Source organism: Pteropus medius, unplaced genomic scaffold (assembly GCF_902729225.1).
Source record: "Pteropus medius unplaced genomic scaffold, Ma_sr-lr_union100, whole genome shotgun sequence".
Lineage (NCBI taxonomy): Eukaryota > Metazoa > Chordata > Mammalia > Chiroptera > Pteropodidae > Pteropus > Pteropus medius.
The window spans coordinates 16,149,731-16,166,657 of NW_024355205.1; the positions used below are offsets into that span (position 1 = coordinate 16,149,731).

General features: G+C 40.7%; 1 protein-coding gene and 1 pseudogene across 2 annotated transcripts in view; both read right to left on the reverse strand.

Annotated features, from left to right (window-relative positions):
* Positions 1 to 16,927, reverse strand: part of KCNAB1 (potassium voltage-gated channel subfamily A regulatory beta subunit 1) — a 292,035-nt gene that overhangs the window by 6,367 nt on the left and 268,741 nt on the right. For both annotated transcript variants that reach the window (XM_039857666.1, XM_039857667.1), the window contains exons 9-12: positions 14,400 to 14,485; positions 13,038 to 13,158; positions 11,870 to 11,964; positions 4,620 to 4,740 (exon numbers count right to left, since the gene is read on the reverse strand). In XM_039857666.1, the coding sequence (XP_039713600.1) occupies positions 4,620 to 4,740; positions 11,870 to 11,964; positions 13,038 to 13,158; positions 14,400 to 14,485 (423 nt within the window). The remainder of the gene's footprint in view (positions 1 to 4,619; positions 4,741 to 11,869; positions 11,965 to 13,037; positions 13,159 to 14,399; positions 14,486 to 16,927) is intronic.
* Positions 174 to 289, reverse strand: LOC120599125 (uncharacterized; annotated as a pseudogene).

The following is a 16,927-nucleotide window of genomic DNA, read 5'->3' on the forward strand; positions in this document are numbered from 1 at the left end:
CCCGCCCCGTATTTTTTATTTAGTATTATCGTCATCTTTGTTGTCAACATAATGAGCTCAAGTGTATCCCATCCTAAAATAAGCTTCCTTTGATCTTTCATACCTGCCTAGCAACTGTCCTACCCTTCACCCCCTTAACTTTTATTATTATTATTATTTATTATTATTATTTATGCCTATAGCACCTGGTCTTTCTAGGTGGTCTCCCATCTAAGTACTAACCAAGCCCTACCCTGCTTAGCTTCCGAGATCAGACATCGAGCTTGTTCAAGGTGGCATGGCCATAGACCATGGACCGTGGCTCCACTGGGGCACGAACCCAGGACCTGCGTGTAAAGCAGACCTGCTAACTGCTCACTATGGAACCATGTCCACCCCTTCTTCAACTTCTGAAAGACCAGTTTAGATTCTTCTTCCTCACCTCCCAGTCCCCTTCTTGCCATGTGAGAAACCAAGGTCTCCAGGGACCTCCCCGTGGATACAGTAGATATCTCAGTTCATAGCTGCCTGGAACTAGATGTTTCTATAGGCTCATAGATGCAGTGTCTCCCTGCTAGGTGTCCCACAAGCCCTGCAAACTTCTTCCTATTTACGACTAAGCCTGTCTGTCCTGTGTTTCCAATCTCATTTGGTGGCATCATCAACAACTTGGCCTCTCGACCCAGAAACCTGGGACTTACACTTAGGGACTATCCTTTTCTGGTCCCACCTTCCCCTTAATTGCCAAATCTGGTTGAGTATCCCTCCTAAAATGTCTCTAATCCAGCAATTCTCAAAGTTCAGCATGCATCAAGATCACTTAGGGCTTGGGAACCACCACTTATTGGGTGCCACTCCCAAACTTTCTGACTCAGAAGGTCCAGGTGAGCCTGAGAATCTGCCTTTCTGACAAGCTCTCGCGTGATGGTGATGCTGCTGATCCAGGGACCATGTTTGTTTGTTTTTAAACTGAGGCAAAATTTACATACCAAAAAATTTTACCCATTTTAAGTGTACAATTTAATAATTTTTTTTGTAGATATATCAAGCGCGTAACCATTACCACTTTAAACTCAGTTTTAGAACATTTCTGTCACCCCAGTAAGCTCTTCCATGCCCATTTACAGTTAATCCCATTCCCATGGCCAACTCCAGGAAACCACTCATCTACTTTGTGTCCTATAGATTTGTTGTTTCTGGACAGTTCATCTAAATACAATCGTGTGATATGAGTCTGTTGTGTCTGCCTTCTTTCACTTAACATATTGTGAGGTTCATCCATGTTATAGTGTGTATCAGTATATCATTTCTTTTTATTGCTGAGTAATATTTCATTGTGTGGATGTGGGGACCGCATTTGAGAATCGCTGCTCTGGTTCAGCTGTCTGCGTGCCTCCTTCAGGTCCTCATCATCTCTCCCCTGCTCTGCTCGTTGTCCTACCTCTTGTTTGGATTGTGCCCCACCCCCACTCCTACCTAGCTTTCTCCAGATACAAATCTGATCATGTCACTTGCCTGGCTACATGTTCCTCGACACGTACCCTAGGTAACCATCGTCCTGTAAGATGAAGCTGTCATTTCCCACCCTGGCACACCTTGCTTTCGGGCCCACTCTCCAGCTTCTCCTCCTCCTCGCCTCGAGCTCTGTGCCTCGGGAGCACAGAACTGTTTGTAAATCCTCTCCATCCCCAAGCATCACGTTGTTTTTCTCCTCCTCGAGCCCTTGGCGCAAGCCGTCCCCTCGGTCTGGAATGTCCCTTTGCCTCCTCCCTTCCTTTGCCTCACTATCCACTTGTCGTTGGAGATTCCCCATGGAAACTGCCTTCTCCTGAAGTCCTTCCTCGAATCCCAGGCTGGTCTGGGTGCCCCTATGCCAGCTAAAATCTTCCCAATTATTTTACTACAACACTGTATTAAAATGATCTGTTTATTTTTTTGACTGGCCCACCAGGCCGTGAGATGCGTTTTATTTGCAGTTGGATGCTCAGCACCCAGTTAAGTATCTGTACATAGTAAGCACTTAGTAAATGGTTGTTGAATAAACATAGGCATGAATGACTGGTGGATGGAAGAGGATCTAAGCACCTCTTCTGCCCCATTTGCTCAAGGCCCTGCTGTCAGCTAATACTCTTAGGCTGTTACCATGCTCAGGCCTTTTAAGGCAATCAGGCCTTTTAAGGCAATCTTTCCACATGGGCAAAATAATGCTTATAAAGGCAACAAGCCAAGTGATCCAGTTCTTTTGTTTTTTGTTTTGGCTGCATTATTTCCTGCTTGACACTTAGTGCCTCGAAACTGGCACTAGTGGAAGTTCTGAAGGCAAAGCAGGGCACAGGGAGAATTATTGCCCATAAACTACTTGTTATCAGCAATAGCCAATACCCCACTCTGGGCTGCAGGGTGTCTGTAGGAGAACCCACAGAAGAGAACTAGGTAGCACCAGAGGTAACACATGCAATGATTCTAGATAATTAGCATCTCACCGAGTGTCACCAAGCAGACATTACTGAATGCCTCTCTACAAGCAAGGTGTGATGGATGGGAGCCAGCCCACAGCGGAGGACTTCACCTCCCCCACACCGTTCTAGCAGATCAAAGGTAATATGCCTGGAAATAATTTCCCTCTTGGTTTGAGAGGTCTGAGGTTAAAACAAAACTGCTTGTTTATAAAGAAAGAAAAAAATGACAGGCAAGATAGACATCTGAGGGCACAGAGGGAGGAAAAGGAGAAACAAAGCATGTTTTAATTTATTCTCAGACTCTGTAAAGAGGGTCTTTCATGTGTATCCAACATCCAGTGAATGGCTAAATCTGGTAAAGATTTCCTCTTTAGAAAGACAGTGTTCTATCTCTTTCAGAGTAAATTTATTAATACTTTCACATTACTACCTAAAAACTGTATTTATGACTTTGTTTCAAAAATAGGTGTTTCTCTTTGTGCCTATTACTCTGACCATCTGCCATGGCTAGAGGTAGACAGAATTTCAGGTCCAGAGTGTCTGATTCTTTGCAAAAACCTCACCATTCTCATCATCATTGTTACCCGAAAGCACCTACTCTTTGCTTACATATATTATTTCCCTTTACTCAACAAGTTAGATATGTATTATACCCATTTTACAGATGAGAAAATTGATAGCAGATTAAATAATTTGCTGATTTACTTGTATATTTAAATTGGTTAAATACTAATGCTTTTTTACTGTGCTCATTAAAGCTATAGGGATACTAACTAATCACATTAAATATCTTCTTTGATTTTTGTTTGCTTGTTTTCTGGAAGAAAGGTTTAAAGCAACAATCATATATGCACTTAGGTAAATGATATTCCCTTTCCCTATACCCCAAACCACCTTCATTTCCATCTTTCCATGACTGTTAACTGCCACTCTTGTTTCCCTGCCTTTCAGTCTCAGAAGGGTCAAGCAACTAAAATATTCTGTCACATTATTTTCTTTGCATAGAACTTGCCTTGAGCTTTTTATCTCATTAAGTTACTGTATCTGATTTGTTTCAATTCCTGCTATTTCTTAATTCTTAAGATTTTTTTTTTCTGGAATCTATACCTGCTTTATTCTTTCCCCATAGCTACCACAGGAATACTTTTATCTTCAGTTTCTTCATTTGTAAAGTGGAGATAATAATAATGAATATTCCATTAACATCTGTAAGATAGGACTAGTAATAGTATACACCTCATTGGATTGTTTTGACAATTAAGGAGATAAGACAGTGGCATAAAGTGCTTATCACAGAGGCTGGCAAATATCCCCTAGCAAGGGAACTAAAAGTCTAAATGCTTTTCTGTCCAGCACCCAGCCACTAGACACATGTGGCTGTTGAACACATGAGATGTGTTTAGCCTCAACTGAGATGTGCCTTAGGTGTTAATTACATTTTGGATTTTGAAGACTTAGTATGAAAAACAGTATAAAAGATCTCAATAATTTTTTAATGTTTATTACATGTTGAAATGATAATATTTTGGCTATATTGGGTTAAATAAAATCTGTTACTAAAATTAATTTTACCTATTTCCTTTTTACTTTTTGAACATGGCCACTAGAAAATTTATAATTAAATATGTGGATCACATTATATTTCTGTTGGACTGTTTTCAGTTGTTACCAGTGACCGTGACCTTTCATCAACTCCACAGTGTTAGTGGAGCAATTTTCGTGCCTCCTCTGAAGTTTCAGGGTGAAGCTGCTCCTCTAGGACAGGCTTTTTATGTGGCAGTTGTCTTGGGCCTGTCACACAGCAATGCTTCTCAGCCTCTCACCCTGCTCTGCCTAAACTTCAACAGAGATGAAAAACTGAGCCAGAAGAAATGGATGTCCTCCACAGTTCAGAGGGCACTCACCCCTGACACTGTGAGGACGCCTGTGTTTTCACTCACGTGTTCTTGTTTAAACTGTGATATAAGAGAGAGGGGGAGAAAATCAGAAAAGTGTTTTGGCACATAGAAATTTTTCGGGGGCTCTGAAAACCTCACTTCAGAAAGTCTTAATCAGGAGTTTATGCTCCAGAGATCCGTCTGCCCCTACAGTAGATATTTTATCATGGTAGAGATGTGGATCAACCATAGAAAGCTATATTGTGTGTGTTCCAGCAGAGCCCCTGTCTAGTTTTTGGCTTACCGACAGCTAGCTGAGGGAGCGTGCAGCCCAGACGCTCAGCAATTGGGGAGAGGTCTTTTAACTTGTTTTGCTGTTTTCTCCCTTCTTCACTCACGATTCTTTCCTTCAACCACTGGTAGCACTAGGAATAAGAACATTTAAATATTAATGTCTGGTAACGTCGAAGACAGTTCAATAAAATATAAGAACCTCGTGGTGAATTCCGGCATCTCCTCACCTCTGACCTTTATGTTTCATGGTGACAGGGATGCCTGTGCCTTCATGCAAAGAAATTGTTCCCCTTGGTCTCACTCCGTGTTTATTGGATCGAAATAGATTACGTTTAACTAATATTCACCACACAGACCCATCAGCATGCACAAAAGTCGTTAAAATCCTGACATTTTATTCAGCTATATCCAGTTGGCTAAGTGGAGGAAATGATGTTTCTTATTGCGATGGCCCCATTTTTAGAATGTAGCAAAAAAAAAAAAAAAATTATATTTCACTAAGGTCTATTATGTTTCCTTTTTGTTAAGAAAGCTGGGCGCCAGGCTCTCTGTTCAAAGAAAGCCATTATCTTACATTCTTGTTATAGTTGTAACTATCTTCCTCTTGCCTTCAATTTACTCCCAGTTTTGTATTCTTATGGTGCTTTATCATTAGCTTTCTCAGTTCTTTCCCGGAAGTAGATATGGTAGAACTGATAGGTAACAAGCACATTTTAAAATCTTAAGTGGATAAAGACTTTCCCAAATGCATATTACCTTTCCTATCATGAAACTTAACAAAGTAAGGAAACTCAAAATGGGAAACTCTTCTCTGATCTGTAGACTATAAAGCGAGCTTAATTTTCTAAATATAAAGAGAGAAATCTATTAGAACTTCTCAATGGCCTACTTTCCGGAAGGTTCCGCGCTTACTATGAAACAGAGCAATAGACTCTTCCGTACCAAGCTAGCATTAAGTAGCAACACCCAAAGGAAAAGAATATTTGTGAGAATATGTTAGTCTGTTTTAATGAAAATAATATAAAGCATCCCACTGTGTGACAATGTGGACTTTCTCCATTATGTGTATTTTTGACATAATTGCCACCATGGACCTTTACCTTCCCCAAAGCAGCTGTCACAGACACTCGACTCACATAATTTTAATAGGCAGCTAGCTTTTGTTTTTAAGTATTTTTTTTCATCCTTCTAAGACAGTATTTCCAAAGAAAAGGGTAACCACATTATGTTTTATTATGATTTTCTGGAATGATTTTGCAGATGTGAAAAAGAGAAAGGGCCAGCTGCCCCCATTTGTTCGCCTCCTGGATCTCAGAGGCTTATGAAGCCTGGCTTCTCACTAGAGGCTTTGTTTCGGGAGGTGGCCAAGACTTCTCTCAGCCTCAGCTCTGGGAAACTCGGCTTTTTCCAGGAGGAAGGGTGGCCTGGAGATGACAGCTGGTGCCAGTGATGCTGAGGTGGACAGTTATTACAATGAATGCAGCCTTCCCTGGTCAGGGTACTGGGCATGTCAGGGAGTCCCTGAACTTACTTTTGCTGCCCTCATTGGGGAGAACATCACCAGTCCTCACTTTAGTTCCACAACATCTTTCAGGGGACCACTATCTCTAAATGTTATTCAAATAAAAAAAAAAAGGTCGAACACCAATAGCCAAATGCTTTTCGAACAATTATTTTTTTATTATAACTAAGAGAGTTCCTAAGGTTTTAATATATATCACACGCAGAAAGAATGGTTGGTTTATTTATCAATCGATGGAACTCTATTTTTCAAATCTTACATGCAATGCATTTTTACTTTTAGGATTGAGTTACAAGTTTGTGTGCATGAGCGTGTGTGTAAATACACGTGCATGCACACACACGCATGCACACACACACCATATTGATAGGCAGACTTCTAAAAGTAACAAACATCAAATATTCATTTATTGAGTCCCTCTCTCCCCAATGTCAACACTGTGAATCTCATTGTTGTCTTAATCTTCGGAAAACATAAGCAGGTAAGGGTTTTTAAAAGGTAGATGCATAGTATTTATTGCTTTCCTCATATCGAAGGAAACAGAAGTGTTTTGGAAATAAACTTATAAAGCAGTTAAATAATAGCTTTAACTGCTTTATAAGTGGGAAATGTTAGCATGGGGAGGAGATGAGACTTAATTAAAATATTAATTAATTATGGAAGAAAACCAATGTTTTATGTAAAAGATTGGCAGTGTGTTTGGTTGTGCTCAATAATAAACTGGCTTGTTGACTCTGGGCAATAATCTTTGAATCGAAAGATGAAGTTTCCTCTTCTAACCCTATTATATTGCTTACCCCATTGCTGCAGTGATTTGATTACGTGTCGATCTTTCTAAGTGGAAGGCAGGAGTGGATTCTCGTTCATCTCAATGTCGCCTGTCCTGACACAGTGGTTGGCACAGAGAAGGGGGCCCAGCCAATGTGGTGGTGAGGGAGGGGTCTGAGACGCCAGAGCTCCACAGGGTAAAACAGATCTCAACGTTTCAGATGGAGCACCCCCTCCTTCATGCAGTATGACTTTGCTCACAGTCATGCATGAGTACACAGCGCTGGTGGATTCCACATTGTTTCATAATTCACCCCTTAATATGTCTGTCTCTCGAACAAGTCCCTGAGTTACTACTCCTTGAGGGATGAGGCTGTCCAATTCATGCCTGTATCCTCAGCACTCAGCACAGAGCCCAGCATAGAATGAACACTCAGTAAATATTTGCCAAAGGAACAATCGAAAGAGCTTTTCTCCACAGATTAGTGGTCTATAGCTTTTATACATAACTCAAAAAGTTCTCTAAATTTTCCTAAAGCCTCTTTTATTGCTCTCTTCCAATGTTGTGACCATTATCTATGTCTCCATTTCGCAGGTAACAATACTGGAGTGAGAATAGTCTATGAGATTGGCTCCATAGTCCCCAGTTGGGTAATCTGGGATTGGAACTCAGGCAGCCACTATAAAGCCCTGGACAGAATCAGTCACATTTCATCTCTGGCACTTGTTTAGAATAATATAGCATCCAAGATCATTGACTATTTCTGTTTAAACGTCAAAGTCTCTGGCTCCGAAGAGCAGCAGTCTTCATTAGTGAGGTTGAAATCTCTAAGTAAAGTGCTGGAGCTAAAAATTTTCCTTCTGAAATTAGACCATAATGTGCAATACCCTTAGTTTCTTAATGTGAACACCTGGAGTACTTGGACCGCCCCTCTCCCCTACTTCGATTCGCTTAACTTTGCATCTTCATTTTCCTTGGACAGAGGGGTACATATTTTTATGGTCTTTCTACAGGGCATTTTGCTAACAATAGGGAAGAGCTATCTATATGTTTCATTGTACTTTTCATTTCTATTTAAACCTTCTATTTACAAGCTACACACCAGGTCTCTTGATCAGACTTTGTTGATCTTCTGTTATAGCTCATTGCATTTATTAACAAACATTTATGGAGTACTTATTGTGTGCCAGGCTCTGTGATGAGTTACACGAGTGAGTTTCAGTGTCCGTCCTACAAGTATTCACAAATCATTGGTGACTTGAGAAGTGTTTTGTAGTTGGGGTGCCCTGCTCAGTGATTTCCTCAGAAGCCATATTTGTACTGCCTCCCTGTGGAAAATACCCAACAATGGTGCATGATGGGAGCTGCACACAGCACCTTAACCTTTTGGCCACTGTCATTGGCCTAACAGGTTGTACGTGACCCAAGCTTGGCCTGTCTTCTCAGGACTGAAGCTGATAAAGAAAAGATCTCTTTTCCTTCAGGTTACATGTCTTTAAGGGTGTATGCCTCCAGTCCACCTTGCAGTAGAAGAAAAAGATACTCCCATGCAGAAAGATGAGAGATAGATAATCCTGACAACATGAAAGTCTTATCGATGGATGGAGTCACCTCTCAGGTCATTACAAGTCATCTTACCCAAGGAGTGTCTATATGTTTCCCTTCTTTGATGAAATTAGTTCAAATTGAGTTCTCTTGCTTGCAACCAGAGAATTCTAAGACTCTGTAAGAAGTATTTTTGGAATATAGAGGAAGGTACAAATAGCTCAGTTTTATAAGTGAGGATGGGCTTCACAGAGGTGCAGACAACCAATGTTTGTCTTTAGAGATGAGGAGAGCTTCCACAGCAGGATGAAAAGTGCATTTCTGGGGGACAAAAAAAAAAATTGCATTTGGGTGGAAAACAAAATAATGATATGGGAAGGGACAAAAACAGAGAAATGGGCCCGACTTAGATCCCCAGGGGATTTCCTTGAGTGCCTTTCTGTGGGGTTTGGGCTTTGTCCTGTACGCAATGATTGGGAAGTCATCGAAAGATTTTAAGCAAGGTTATGATATGGTCAGATTATGATGTTGGTCACAGTGGTGGGTAATTGAGAGAAGGGGAAAAAATCAGATGGTCCAGACTGGAGGTTACTGCAGCAAATCAGGTAAGAAACAATGAAGATCTGGGGATGGCCCATCGAAGGTCAAGATGTAGACTAGAGGGGTGGCTCCCCCATTGGACAAGAGCAAGGGAGAAGAGGAGACAGTCTGAGATGGTGCCTTGGCTTCTGACTAGGGTGACCAGATGGTCGGTGGAGGCGCTGTCAACCAAGACTGAAGGGCAGGTTCTGGGGAGTGAGGATAGATTCCATTGGGCATGACTGATGCCCACTGACAGCCACTTGGGGATACCCGATAGACACGAAGAAGTAATGGTGTTTAGCTCAACAGTGAAGTCAGATCCGATGACACTGATTTAGAAGTCATTGCTACAGCGGTGGGCCAGGTGCAGCCTCCCAGAAAACCCTGGGTAGCATTATTTTCTAAAAGATAGGTATTTTTCACACTGGGTTAATTTATCCCTTACATACAGTTCAATATTTATAACAGATATGAAATATTAGCATCTTTATTTTATTGATATAACTTACAACAGCCAATGTGAAACACATCATTTTTTTTTCTTGGAGGAGGGGTGTTGAGGGAGATATGAAAGTTGCAAACTCATTAATCTACTTGCCTGGCTCTGTGTTAATTTTTTTTAATATGAGCATTCTCATTCACTTCTAAAGTTACCCTGATACTTGCTTTGCTTTCTCTCTCTCCTTCTCTCCTCCTCCCTCCCTCCCTCTCTTTCTCTCTCTCTCTCCCTTCCTCCTCTTTTCCCTCCTTCCCTTCCTGCCTCCTTCCCTTTCTCTCTCTCCCTACTACTACTACTACTACTACTACTACTACTACTACTACTACTATTACTATTATTATTATTATTATTTTACTTTAGTTACTCCAGTGGCTTTCCTAAGTGCACATGTATTGGTCTGGAAAATATTCAGGCTGATGATTTTAGGAAGCCTCAGGAGTGTGGAGCTCTACATAAGGGTGCTTTATGATTGGCTGCCTTTTACCTGTTGAGTGCCCTGTTCATTGTTAAGGACGTTTCAGAATAGGTGTCGAGCTGACTTCATAGAAGTCAAAAATAGAAATATTTTCTGAGTTGCTTTTGGGCTTAGCCACCTTCAACTATTTTGTATCTCCTTTTCTTTTTTTCTTTCTCCTTTTGTTAGTGCCTTTGTGAAAGTTTTTCCAGGTATCCGTAAGCTTTTCCCAGACAGTGGTAGAAGTTAGCCAATCATACACTCCAAATACAGGGTGGCTACTTCTCCTTTCTTTAAAAAATTGGGGTTGGGGGACATAAACTGAGAGCCAGAAGATGTGGGTTCTACTAGCAACTTTATTATGAGTTTACGCCCTTGGACTGGCATCTCACCTCTTTGTGCTCCATTTCTACATCTGGAAAAGGTCTACCCTCTTATAAGGGTAGTCTAAGAACAAATATCCAACACATATGGAGGTACTTTGAATTTTTCAGAAAGTCTCTTAAGGCAATATGCTTAACTACAACCGACTAAAAGTCACCAGTATCTATTTGTCTTTGTGAGGTTAATGAAGATGAATAAAAATACTTAGCCCAGTGCTTGGCATATAGTAGATGCTCAGTAAACTTGTAATTTTCAATGCTTCCCTTCCTTCTTTACTCTCTCCTTGCCTTCCTCCTTTTATTTTTTCTTCTGTAAAATGCTTTTTAGTGTTTCTTTGCTAATTTATTTAGACTTGGTTCAGAACAATCTTCAGTTTTCAGAAGCAAGACCATTTTTAATATTCTAGGACCATTGTATTTGTGATAATGCAAAACTAGAAATAGGACCCTGTCACCATGCTTATATTGTATAATTTTAGAAAACAAATAAGCTAATAGGTCAGCTGTTACAGACAGAAAGGAAAGTGACAGACCTTGAAAGTTTCAGAGTAGGGAAGCACATGATGGTCCCAGCCACGATGATTAAAGGGTTGGTGGTTTGGACCTAACTCCAGCTGACCTCCGCTAACTTTGTGCTGATGGAGGCAAGGTTTCAGACTTCTGCTTCCTCTTAGAGGCCTTTGGCTTGTCTGAATTTTGAAAATGCCTGTCTCTCTCCCCTAACATTGCAGACTAATTTGTGATGTTATTACACATTTTCTCAGGTTTTTAAAAACAGACATGTTATTAATAAGGAGAGATGTTTGGAGTACTCTCCAATAAATTAATCATCAAGGTGTTCTGAATGGAGGTCATTTTATGTCATTGATCTTGAATATCTTTATACTTCAGAGGAGTTAAGCTACAAGACATGGCAGCCAGAATTGATCTCTGCGAACGCTGGCCTTGAGCCCCAGTGTCAGAGGTGTGTCTGTGTTTCTGATTTCTGAACCTTCTCTCCTGACCCTCCACCCTCACACAGTAAAAAATGTCAAACCGTACTGAGTTACAACCGGTTTGCCCCATGCGGATTAAATTTCTATGGCTTAAATTTTGTTTTGTCAAGAAAAGTAAAATTAGATCCTCTTATATAGAAAAGGGATTTTATATTTCATCAGTTTCAAAGGAGGAATGAAATGCCTTTTTAAACATAAGAATAAATAACAGTGCAGGGATTTGAGCCCCCGGCGAGTCCAACGAGGTCATTGGGCATTTCCCCCAAATTCCCAGAGGAGAATTGTGAAGGACTGACTGATGCTTGGCGAGGAGCAGAGACCTCTGGCGGGCTCAGGGCTCAGGACTCAGGGCTTAGGGCAGCCTGCCAGCAGACACCGCCAGGCCAAGGCCATGCTTCGCCTGAGCCGGAAGCCACAGGCTGCCACAGAGCTGTTCTACTCCATCTTCTTCCCTCCCTTTCCTCATCCCTCTCCCATCCCCAGACTCTTTTCCAGAGGTGGAGGGACATACCTTCAGAGAAGCCCTGGAGCTTTCAGGCACCCCATTTCCATATTTTCCTGAGATGATTCCACAGGCAAGTGGAGACCACGTCATTGCTCCAACTCCTACAGAAGGAAAAAGACGTTAAAAGTTGCTTTGCAAGCTGGGATCAAAGTGTTGGGTCGTTGAAGCAGAACTTGGTTAGTTATGGGAAAAGCTGGCCAGATAAAAGCAGTTAAGACCAGCATACATCTTTCTATTAAAATTTAGGCATTTACAAATTGTGCTTTGTTTTTATGAACTAATTAAACAGGTACTGTTGGTTATAAGGGAGCAGGCCATAGAAACTAGCCTGAAACTGGCTTATTCATAATTTGCTGATGTCCAAGATTCACATTAATTTTTATATTCAGAGGCAAACAGTTTTTCTTGCACAGAAATTTAGCTTTTTGCTTGTCCACTCAGGGCCTAAATAGTGCCTGATACATAGCAGATTCCTATAGCCTAGTACATAGTAAACACATAATAAGTGATGGCAATAAAAACAATTGTCGTTGAATTTTTGTTATCCTTTTTTCCCTTACGTAGCATTTTCCTGTTTATGTGAACTTCTGTTTCTCAAGAAGCAAGTTATCTCTTGAAACTGTTTTGATAAATAAGCCTAAAAATGTAGCTTATTCATGTTTTTCTGATGTCCAAAATTCATGTATTTATCTTATGTATATATTTTTTCCCTCTGAAATCATTATGTCTGCCTACACAACCATGTAGTGCCTGGCTTGTCAGTTCTTGAATTCCTCTGTCTGACTCGGTTCCAGGCACAAAGTAGGAGATATAGATGTATATATCCGTATATTTTGGAAAGATAGTCATAATCTACTATAAGATGCATGCTTAGGCTCCAGCAATCCCCCTATGAAAAATGAGTTTATTCATGGTTTCTTCTCTTCATTCTATATGCAGTTTTTGAACACCTGCTCAGTATAGCTTATACGCCAATCACAATTCACAACTCTGCTATATCTACCCTGTAGACTACACACAGACACATTTGATTCCTCTATAGTCTCTGGAATGCAGAGCTTTTATATCCCTTTGTTATTGAGAGACATTTGAGAAAGCATTTCAGTAACTTGTTTTTCAGATCACCGTCCTCCTGATGTTAAAAATAATCAGTAAATTTGATTGCGAAGATTACCTATTTTATGGTAGAGCTCTGGAAGCTGAACCTCCACTTTCTCTCTTTGGAAAAGATGATATTCAGCTTGTTCACAGACTGGAGGGATCATGTTGAACTGTCTGGCTACAGAATAGGCTTCCTAGGGAGAAATCAGATTGTAACTGGGTTTATACTGGTGAGAAACAAGGCTGTCCTGTGATTCGTATGCATGAGAAATTTTCATTTTAGTGAAATCAGTACAAACCAAGAAACATGTAGAATGCCAAATAATAAGCAAAGTTATGACCGCCAATTCACTAAGAGCAATACCAAAGGCAAAATATCTTTACTATTTTTCAGGAGAGTTTGGATTAAGTAAAGCCCAGAGCAAATTAGTCAAAGTGTGAATTATGGGCCATTATAAAGAAAATGTAGTTTGATTATTTTTAGATTTCTAAAGAAATGAAACTTAAACTAATGTCTAAAAAAAAAAAAATCTGTAATTAGCATGTAATGTACAATATAGTTATTTAATACAGTTTTAAAAAGAAAACTAGAATATTGTGTTCGATATGTTGTTAGCTGACAAATTCAGTTTATCCTCTTGCCACCAAAGAAGATGCTAAAACACGATTCCTGTTAGCATCCTGCACCCTCCCTGTTCTATTCTGAGCTGATGAGATCCAGCCCCATATCCATCTCTATAGTGACGGAATTAATCATAAAGTTCTAGTGCGATAGCGGTTGTGAAGAAAGATTGCAATAGTTCTTGCAACTTACACGTGGTAACCGGAAGACAATACAGGCATACCTCAGAGATACTGTGGGTTTGGTTCCGGACTACCACAATAAAGTAAGTGTCTTAAGGCAAGTCACACAGATGTTTTGGCTTCCCAGTGCATATAAAAGTTATGTTTAGACTATACTGTTGTCTATGAAGCGTTCATGAACATTACATCTAAAAAAACGGTGTACATACTTTAATTGAAAAATATTACTAAAAAATGCTAACCATTATCTGAGCCTTCAGCGGGATGGTAATCTTTTTGCTGGTGGAGGGTAACGTCAAAGATTACTGATTACAGAGACCATAACAAATATAGCAATCATGAAAAAGTTTGAAATATTGCAAGAATTGCCAAAATGTGACACCAAGTGAGAAAATACTATTGGAAAAATGTCACCAATAGACTTGTTTGACGCAGGGTTGCCACAAATCTTCGATTTGTAAAAAATGCAGAATCCGTGACGTGCAATAAAGTGCGGCAACACCTAGGAGGACCAGGTGCTGTAGGCGTAAAAAAATAAAGTAAAATAAAATAAATAAAGTGCAGCAAAATAAAACGAGGTGTGCCCGTGATAAGATGCTCAGGGGCCATGTGGAAACAGAAATGGAATTACCATGATCTCCATAGCACTCCACCGCGAGGTTCCCCAGTACATCGCCATTCCTTGGTTTATCACGTGTGTCATGGCTCGAACAATTTCTGTGGAAGGCCAGACAGCATTTCATGAGTTTCTCTGCTTTCCAAAGTTTTGTGGTCTTTTTTTATCGTCCCGCCCAAAGCTTAGAAGTTTAAGGCAAATATTTGTTTGATTAACATAATTACTTTGACATTGGTGACAACATAATCGTGTACCGTGATATATTGATGGTTTGGAAGCTGATGGTACTTTTGGGTAAATTGACTTTCTGTTTCCATTTGCAGCAGCAATGCTAAGTGATATTAAAACACGGTGACCACCTTAAGTTCTTCCTTTACTTTTATCGCTTTATGGTTCCTTGCCCGATGAAAGAACACATGATTAACCCCTTTTAGAACTTGATACTTTGCTCACTAAAGTGAGAAGTAAGAGAAAGCATTTGTTTTGACTTTGTAGAATGTAAGGTCATTGAGAATAGAAGGCCTGCCTGCCTTTGTGTGTTGGATTTGCAGAGCCAGGCCTCACACGGCGTGGCTGTTTAATAGAGATGAATCATCAATAATGTATTTAGCAGAAAGATAAACATATTAAATGCTGAACAAACAGCTGAAGTAACAGTGGCTCCCAGCCCACAGTGGTACTCCTTGTCCTGGACCACTTTGAACCAAGCTTTATTCGAAAACACCCATGTAATGAATTTCACCGGGGCCTGCTCATGGCCCCACCCGTTTGCTCATCATCCTCTTTCAGCTTGACATCACGTTTCCTAAACAGGACACTGAATGCCTTCCCCAGAGGGGTGGAGCTGAGCTAATCCTCTTGGCACCATCCAGATGGGATTCAGAACCAGAGAGCATGGAGAACTTCAAGTTCAACTTTGTGAAAAGTCACAGTCACGGTTGGATTTCTTCTATAAAACAGGTCAGACAAACACCCAAGAAGCCAGGTCATTTGACATTTTCAGGGGATTGCAGGCCTCGGCTTCGCTGTGTTTCACTAATACCTGTGGGCTAAATGTCCTTCAGAAGAATCAAATCCTGGTCTCAAAGTCAAGTTGAGGTAGATGTATTATTGTTTTATTTCTCACAAGCAAGCACCGTCTAAATTGATAGGAGAGAGGATTTGGAATGAGACAGCCACGGTTAGGGTCTTGTTTGGCTTGTGTAAACATTTTAAATTGCACTTGGTTTTTTCCTTTGAAAAATGAGAATGTTCTTATTCACCATCGTCTACCCAATTGAGGTAGAAGTTGGTTTATAAGCAAACTAAACTAACTCAGCAACAAAAACCATGAAGTTCATTCTTTCTTTATAAAGCAACTTGAATATACAGAGTTATACGAAACATTTTTCTTTTATTATATGAAATGGAAATGATAAAGATGTCTGGAAGTTGAAAGCCATTTTTTAAATTTCTGCCCCAGAAGCATTCTCTTTTTTTGGACATCGCCATCATTGCATGAGCTCCCTTTCCTTTCACATCCTGTTTCATTCAGAGTTGAGGAGTTCATTCAACCAACCGTATTTATTAAGTCTCTGCTTTGCTGGTTGCTGGGGATATTGTGGTGAATCCCACATGTTGGTAAACACCGATAAGGTTAACAGAGAATAAATTGAACCTAAGACACTCCCCTGGCTCTAGTCTGTAATCAATAAGATGAGCACAGAACACTGCAGTGGCTTGGCCATGTGGCAGTCACTGAGGCCTTGACAAGAGCAGTTAAGGTGGAGTGCAGGTTGTGACTCTTCCCTTCCCTTCCTTCCCTCCCCTCCCTCCCCTCCCCTCCCCTCTCCTCCTCTCCTCTCCCTTCCTTCCTTCCCTCCCCTTCCCTTCCCTTCCCTGTGACATTGGTTAACAAAATCCAGTAAGTTTCAGCTGTATACTTTAACACTAAGGCATATATATATTTACACTGTGTGTTCCATCACCTTCCATCGTTAGATTTCCTTCTGTCACTACATATTTGACTCCCTTCCCCACGTCTACCTCCCCCATTCCCTACCCTCCGGTAACCACTAGTCTATAGTCCATGTCCATTCATTCACTTATTTAACACACATGAATTAAAAGCCTGATATTTGCCAGGCACTGTGCAAGTTGCTGCGTTCATCCGTGAGTAGAGCAGATACAAGCTCCTGGACTCAGAGAGTTTAAGATGAGTGGAGAAGATAGAGATGTAAATAAGTAATAATTACAAAATGTAAAGTGTTATGAAGTAAACAAACAAGGGGCTGAGGTAGGGAATGAGAAGGAAGACCTGTTTAGTAAGGTCAAGAAAAGTCTCCCTGAGGAGTAATGTTTAGGCATAGAAATAAAAAGAAGCCAGGCATGGGAAGAACAGGAGATGTGCATCTAGACAGATGGAACGGCATATGCAAAGGCCCTGAGGCAGAGCTTAGTGATTTTCAGCAATCGGAAGGAAGCCATCATGGCAGGAGCCTAGTAAGGAAGGACAGGGGTATAAGATGAAGTCGGGAGAGGGCAAACCATGTTGTTTCTATGTT